General features: G+C 55.9%; 1 protein-coding gene across 1 annotated transcript in view; it reads right to left on the bottom strand.

The window, feature by feature from the left end:
• LOC101563779 (mediator of DNA damage checkpoint protein 1) overlaps positions 1-3,554 on the bottom strand; it is a 10,857-nt gene extending 7,303 nt beyond the window's left edge. The window contains exons 1-2 of the mRNA XM_023715186.1: positions 3,537-3,554; positions 1,799-1,935 (exon numbers count right to left, since the gene is read on the bottom strand). Of these exons, the coding sequence (XP_023570954.1) occupies positions 1,799-1,935; positions 3,537-3,554 (155 nt within the window). The remainder of the gene's footprint in view (positions 1-1,798; positions 1,936-3,536) is intronic.
• Positions 3,555-8,017: the final 4,463 nt, after the last annotated feature.

Below are 8,017 nucleotides of genomic sequence, written 5' to 3'. Positions count from 1 at the left end.
TTTAGGCAGGAGACGATTTTTTTTAATGGAAGAAATGCACTACAAAGTAAGATAGAGTTTTGCCTAGTGCAGGAGGCCCTTCATTACTGCTGCAGAAAACAAAAGCCTGGCTGAGCTGATGTTTTACATTCTCCTTTACCGAAATGTCCGTGACATGATGCTTCTTGCTGGGTTTTTGTATACACAGACATTGTCAAGCTGTGAACGAAAATGGCTGGAGGTGTGCTTTGTGTGAAAGGTGAGCGATAAGGTGTCTGTACGTTCAAAAAAAAAGTAGGTAAGTCAATGAATACCCTGATGTCCAATGCAGGGCTGCTTAAACAATGGTGCATCCACAGACAGGAAATAGTGGTGCCTGGCCCTGCTCACCACGGAAACCCAAGCAGCCGAGCCGCACACTGTGGCAAACTGGAAATGGCCTGGCAGTGTCCTCTGGAGAGGGAGTCTGATTTCAGAAGCCACACACAAACTTTTTTAAGCACACTTACCAGGCAAAACTGGTGTCAAGATGGGATGACAAGGTCCCCACGCCCTATCCTGGCCAATCACTCATAGCTGCATAACTGTGGCCATCGGATGGACATCCACACCTGCGGATCTGTGGACCCAGATCCTGAGGTACGAGCCCTCCTCCCAAGCCCCTGTGAAGCCCTCAATGTCACCTGAGAGCCACCAAGAGGGCTGAGATGCCCAAGCCTGGGACAGCAGTCCTCATGGAAACACAAGGTGGATGAGATGCTTAGGGCAAGAGCCACAGCCTGGACACACCCAAGCCATGATGCAGGAATGACGCCTGTATAAAAATACACTAACCCTAGCTTGCACGCCGTTGTTCTGAGTAATAGGGACTCAAAGCACCAGCCTCTAAGCCAAGAAGTCTCATAAGCATAGTGATCCCAATGCTGGCCTTGCCACCACCCTCCTCAGGCCAGCACGGACAGACCTGCCTGAGGTTGGCATCTCGAGCTACAAGGCACACCTGAGCCATGGGTCTCAGCGCTACGATGGCAGGTGGGCCTAGGAGTGAGCGCCAGGCGCCAGGGTGTGGGAGTCTGACACCTCCCTCTGCAGGTGCAGTTGCCCAGGAGGTTGCCTGAGGAGAGAGACACTTCCTTTCCCCAGGGACGTTCAGCCTCCAGGTGCTGTGGGCAGCAAGGGAGGGGGGAAGGGAGGGCTGGGTCGAGGAGAGCACTCCGTGCTCCCATAGTCCCGCACTCCCTGCTGGGTCTGGAGGGTGCCCTGCCTTGGTGCTGGCCCCAGGGTGACTGTGCACATTGCTGCTTCAGGCTTGGATGTGGCTGGGATGAGGTGGTGCCATGACCCACGCCATCCCTGTAGCAGGAGGTTTCCGTGTGGGCCGCATCTCTCATATCCCAGGGGCGTGTAAGACATGGCATCTTCTAGTCAGTGGCTGCTTAGGCTCGACATCTTGGAGCTAGCCCCTGCACAGGCACCCAAATTCACCCCGGCACCACCCTAAATTCCTCACCCTCCTGTTTCCCTGCCTTTAGAAGTGGCACTCAGAGCTGTCTTGGTCCCACCTCGGCCACCCCAGCTGCTTGTCCTAAGCCATCAGATGCGCTGGACCTGTACTTGTCACCAGAAAGCATTGTCCTCAGGTTTGCCAGCCCCAGCCCATGATGGACAGCAGGGTAGCTGCCTCCCTCCCATCAGCTGCTGGCTCATGTGACCCCACTGCTAGCCTTACACAGTGAGCCCCTTCCCTGTCTTCCAGCCCCAGGTGCACTCTGTTCTTCCTGGGGACACTGCCCTCCTCCCTCAGCTCTGTCATGCTCACCTCCCCCATGGGTCTGAGTATGAGCGCTGAGGACCCAGCACACACAGGACTCCAGGGTAACACCTGCCCAGCCACTCTCTCCCGCCAGTGCCCCGTGTCTCTGCTTCATCCCTGTGCTGCCTGGGGCCAGGTGTGTCCTGCTACCTGTCCCAGCTGAGCTCCACGTGCCAGGCCACACAGATACTTGTGACCAAGTCCCCGGGAGCCACAGGACTTGCAGGAACATGAGATGGGAACCTCGCTCTCAGGGGCCAGACTCACCTGCCCAGTGAGGAGGATGTTGGCGGGACCTTATCCCTGGGACCTCTGCTCCCCTTCTGGGAGCTGGCTGGGCTAGTTCAGGCATCTCCAGGACTTCTCAGGTTGAGTTGTTCAGATGACTGAACTAGCTGCCTGGCCCGCGCAGTGGGGACATTCTGATCATCTGACTCATGGCTACAATGGTCTCCACTTCCCGCTGAGCCTCCTGTCTAAACTGAGTGCTGGCTTCAGTCCTCCCTCCTGAAGTGGGTGACCTAGAGCCGTTAGGGTCACATGAAAGCCATGTGTTGTCTGGACTGTACACTCCCTGTGGGGCTGTGGATGCTGGGCTGGTGACACCCTGTGGCAAGCAGAGTTGGTCCCACCCTGATGGACTTGCTGCGAGTTCTTCCTACCCCATGGAGAGACAGAGGCCATGCCTACTGGGCTGTCCTGGCGCAGGTCTGCTGTGGCACCTGGTGTGGGTTCCAGTGGCCACCAGCTAAGGCCATTGTGGCCTCAGTTTTCTGAGTTCTGGATCAAACCCACCATGGGATGAAGCTTCTAGGGACCCAGCTGTCACAGAACAGGAGGGATGCAGCTCTGTGCATCTCTGAGGCACCAGCCCTTATCCAGGCCTCCTGCCCTGGGACGAACACCTCAGCTGGGCTGAAACCCAGTGCCCTAGCCCAGGCAAGTGGACACCCCATCCCTCTCCAGCAGCGGTATGCACAGGACTGAGCCTGTGGCCAAAGCCCTTGGGTGCCTAGCCGAGTCACAGAGCTGAATCTCCCCTCCAGGGCCAACGCAGTCAGGCACAGAAGCCTTCCAGACATACTGGCACCAGCTCCCTGGCTGGAAGTGGAGGTCATCTGAAAGACAAGGAGGCTGAGCCACTCACCAGGGCACTGCAGCCCTGCTGGGGCCACCATGGCACTCGCCCTGAGGCCCTGGTTCCTCTCCATTTCTGTCCTTAGCAGCTGGGCCCCGACCTCTGCATCCAGTCCCCAGCACACTTGCACACCCTGCTCCAGGAGTCCAACTGCCCTTGCTCCTTCCTTGGAGAAGTGGGTCTCACATGAGCTCACATCAGGCTCCACAGGGCCCCCACGAGACCCCATACTTGTCACAGAACTGTGGAACACTGGGTGCCCATGGCAAACACTGGCTTAGAAGATGCATCTGAGGCCCAGGCAGGGCGGCTACACTGCCACATGCTGCTGCCAAGGACGTAGTCTCCACACCTACTAGGAGCATTCTTCCCAGCCCCTCTGTGGGGACCCAGCTGGTCCCATGCCTGTTGCCTGTCTATCCCATTGTCAGCTCCTGTACTCAGCTGAAGATGTCTCTGGCACATGCCTCAGGGCCTTGTGTGCCCACCAGGGCACAGTCTCTGGAGAGATGCCTCTGCTCCCACTCTGTGGGGCCCAAGGCAGAGGGATAGATAGTAGCTCTCCCTGCTCCTCCTCACCTAACACAAGGTAAATTCCTGGCTCACCTGCTGAGTAGCCAACATGTCCTAACTTCTGGCTGCTTCCTCCTGGCATGTCCACCATAAGCCATTCAGGCCAGGGGCAGCTCCCTCTGCCTGGCTGCACTGTGGGCAGGGCACATAGAAGAGGCCACTGTCTGCTGTCCACAGCCCCAGAACCCCAACTCCTACATGTGGTTTTGATTATTCTGCTCTGGATGGACAAGGTGGCCTGATGGTGGGGACACCCAAGGCCGCCCCATGGTGGTCTCTTCACTCTGCCCAGCAGTTGAGAGCCACGGTGCCCAGCCAAGCACTGATCCAACACCTGGACCAGGATTCCACAGCGTGAGCCCTCAGAGAACGGATGAGGGGTGCCGCAGAGCCTCACATGCACTTGGACCCACTGCAGCCAGGCAGGGTGGAGTTCTACATTAGCACTAAGGAAAGAGGTGCTGCAGGCTTGCCAGTTCTTTTTTTTTTTTTTTTTTTTTTTTTGGGGATTGAACTCAGACCCTTGCGCTTGCCAGGGAAGCGCTTACTCTACTGAGCCATCTCCCAGGCTCCCTGCCAGTTCTTTTGATAAAAAGCAAGTTTTAAAAGCTGTCTGGCAGGCCAGTAATGTAGCTCAGAGGCACAGCACCTGCCTGGAAAGCACAAGATCCTGAGTTCGATTCCCAGTGCCACAAGACAAAACAAAAATCAAGAAATAAAAGTGATCTGCAATCTTCCTGATGGCAGGGCTAGAGCCCAGGCCTCATACACATGGGCACTGCTTCTGCCCCACGAGGTGGCTTTCAGAATGGGAGCCTCCCTGTCTACTGAGGGTCCCAGATTTCACAAGTACATCTTAGAGTTATGAATAAGAAAACCTAATACCAAGAGAGAAATTTCTTTCCAGAAATCCCAGCAGCCTGGGGCTGAGTGGGCACACGTGAGTGTGGAGGGCAGTCTGTTGTCCTCATTTTGTGCTCCAGCAGGCTGCTCTGAAAAGCTGACACATGCACAGCAGTGCATGCTCCTGCAGCCGGGATGGGCACTGTGGCCTGGACCTGGCGCCCTGGGCTGTGGGGCCCAGGGCTGCTGGGTGGGCGCTCTGGGTACTGCCCTCGGCTCTGGCCAGGCTGGTGCACGTGGGGCCGTCCACTGAGCCTTTCCAGTGGGTTTGTTTGTGGTTCAACTAAATAGATGAAAAGGGCCCCACAAATTTTATAGCACAGAATATAATCTGTCAGAGCAGAATGGTGCTGTCAGGCTGGGAATGGCTTCAGGGCAGGCTAGACTTCCTGACCGAGGAGCAGGCTGCAGTCACAGAAGAACATATTCTTGACTAAAGCACTGAAATGTGGACAGTCAAAGCATGCAGCTCACAGATGAGACTCAGGTGGCCCAGCAAAGTGAGCGTGAGTATGAGTGTGACTGTGTGTGTGTGTGTGTGTGTGTGTGTGTCTGGCCCTGCATGTCTCTGCGTGTCTCTGAATGTCTCTGTGTCTGTCCCTGTCCCCAGGGCTGTCTTTGGTGGCTGCGTCTCTGTCTCTGCCCTGCTTTGTGTCTGTGTTGTGCACAGGTGTGTAGTGAGCAAGGGTCACAAGGGGGCCTGGAGCCAGTGGAGGTGAGTGGGGTGGAGGAGACACGGGTGCTGTCTCACAAGTTTTGTGACTTTTTGTGAGTTTGAAAGCATTGGAAAGCAATAAAAATGGGCAAGGACAGAAGCAAAGCTGCATGTGATACACAGTGCACTAGGTCCTGGAGCAGCACTGGGGCTCGGGGCTCCCCGGGCCCTGGGAACGTGGGAGGCCATGCCAAGGCGCCTGTCTGGGCCCAGGCAGAGGCAGGCAGTGGCCTTCAATGGTTCCCCTCCAGCATGAGGGGCCACATGAGGCTGATGACCCTGGGGTCACCTGTAGTGTTCCCTGGATGAAAGGCGTTCAGGAGCCACCCTGGTGCTCCCTTGTCCCTGTAACCTCCATTCCGAGCTGTGCAGCTGGACTGAGAAGCCATCCCATTCCTGTTCCTTCCTGGTTGCTAACTGGAAATGAGCAACACAGCAGGGGCTGTCCCCAGGGGCAAAGGCCCAGGGCACAGGGCCTCAGGCGGAGTCTGGGCCTGATGCCTTTTGGTGTTTCCAACACCTGAGCTTGGTTCTTCACTTCAAGTGGGGGCGCCAAGCCCTCAGCAGCTTGGTGTGCTCATCCACCTCCCTCGTGGGAAGGGTGCACTGGGGAAGAGCTCTGAAGAGTGTGGCTCCTTCCTGCAGCAGCACAGAGCATGGGGGAAGCCAGACAACCAGGTCTGGTTGGATTACAGGCTTTGGGGAGTGTGGCTGTGCACATTTTACAGTGCGTGTTTTAAATTTTGTCATTATTTCCGCAGTGTCCTTTTTTTTTTTTTTTCTTTTTGAGACAGGATCTCACTGAGTTGCCAAGCTTGGCCTTGAGCCAGAGAAACTCTTGCCTCAGTCTCCTGAGTAGATTACAAACTGCGCCTGCCTGGATTGTTGGGGTATTCTTAAGAACCTCTGAGAGACTATCCAGCCTTCCCAGGCATTTAACTTCAGGGCCTGCACCCTCCACTGTCTGCCCAACCTCATCTGGCTTTCAGTTGAGAACACTCTGTAAAATGACTTCAAATACACATGGGAGATCTTTCAGCCATCGACTAAGTTTGGGAAACAAGGTAAACAAACTCAGCTGCAAGTCCAGGACACGTGTCTCCCTGCGCAGCCTCTGTCCCACACAGGACCTGGGAGTGTGTCTGAGTGCACAAGTGGCTGCCAGGGCCCAGCTCTCTCCCTGGCCGGCTTCCTAGCAACCTAGTCCTGCTCCCTGCTTTGCCCATGTCCCCAGGACCCTGAGGGAGGAGGCTGTGATGGATTCAGGCAGAAAGCAGGGTGCAGCAGGCCACATCTTCCACCCATACCTGCTTGTGTCCTCTGGTTGTCCCTGGGGAAAGGCCCCGGCCCTGCCCCTGGGCACCGGTGACTATGTGGTCCACCTGGGGCCCCGGACAAAAATGTCCTAGACAGCGACACCGCTCAGGTTTAAGTGATCCTGGTCATAGATACACATTGTCTCTTAGGTCTCAGAGAAAGAAGAACTCTAGCAATTAAACTACAGAGCACAGGGCATAGGCTACATCACAACTTCAGAAATACCAAGGAAAAGCAGACCCACATCACAGCAGTATAACCTCACTGCAGAGAGTGTCTTTCAGAACAGATGAGAAGGTAGCCTTAAAAGTAACTTAGGGGCTGGGGAGGTAGCTCTGTGGCATACGCACCTGCCTGGCAAGCACAAGGCCCCAAGTTCAATCTCCAGTACCGCATGCTATGTCAGCCCTAGAACTGGGTGTGGCAGTACACATCTGTAATCCCAGTGCTGGGAAGGCTGAGACAGGAGGATCACTATGAGTCTAAACTGTGTAGTATGACCCCGTATCAAATAAATAAGTAAATGAATGAATAAGTAACTTCAAGAACAGAGGATTAAAATGTTAAGAAACGGAAGCAGCCAGGTGCAGTGCATGTAACCCCAGCTACTCAGGAGCTGAGGCAGGAGCATCACTGGCAACTCGGGGAGACCCTGTCTGAGCATGAAAATAGAAAAAGGGTGAGCATGCACTCTGCGGTAGAGCACCTCTGGGCTCGGTCCCTAGAGCCACGCACAGGAAACCAAGGTCCATCAAGCACTGAGCACCCGTGACCATCACAGGAGCACCAGAGCCAGGGCAAGGCTGCAAAGAAGGGGCTGAGGAGGGAAGGCCCCTGCAGCCACACATCCCAAGCTGGGGCGCCACAAATGCCTGCATGTGTCCAGCACACCCAGCAGAGCTCTTCGCCTGAAAGGCTACTCTTCTGGGTGACACTCTGTGACCTTTGCCTACTCCTGCCTTTCTGGTTCTGGCTGAACTCAGGTCACTACTGATTTGCTCTGAGCCACACCTCACACACTCTTGGCCGCCCCAGCTCAGCACGGAACTGAGGACCTCATCCACACAGCTCTGCCTTACCCCAAGCAGACACAGCTTCCCAGCCCAGGGCATGCCTGCCTTTCCACTAGGCCTGGGTGGGAAGGGGCACAAGACCCTGACCCTCAGACCCCAACACACCAACCTGGAAGATGGTGCCCTCACTGTGTCAGAAGCTGGGGCTGAGAGAGAAGAAGCCTGGATTTGTTCACATCATCAGCCAGGCCTTGCTGTCACCTGCCCACGGCCAGGTGGGCACGCCCAGTGCAGCAGATGTGCCCAAAGCCATTAGGCAGTCAGCCCCACTGCATCTTCCCCAGGGAGCCTGCAGGCCACTCCTGGGTAGTGTGACAAGAGGACCAAGGGGACCAGAGACAGGCAGCAGTAGGAGTCCTTTGCCCTGGGCCTTCTCAGGGAGTTGTCCTGAAGGCTGGTTCCAGAGCTCCAGTGTGGCTAAAAATCTGCTGGTGAGGTGAAACGCACAGCCACTGACTTCCCAATGGCGTCTGGCATGGGTGTCTCCATGCGAGGCCATGCCTGCC

The sequence above is a fragment of the Octodon degus genome, unplaced genomic scaffold, assembly GCF_000260255.1.
Source record: "Octodon degus isolate 3935 unplaced genomic scaffold, OctDeg1.0 scaffold00039, whole genome shotgun sequence".
Classification (NCBI taxonomy): Eukaryota; Metazoa; Chordata; class Mammalia; order Rodentia; family Octodontidae; genus Octodon; species Octodon degus.
This window is presented reverse-complemented; position numbering and strand designations above follow the sequence as displayed.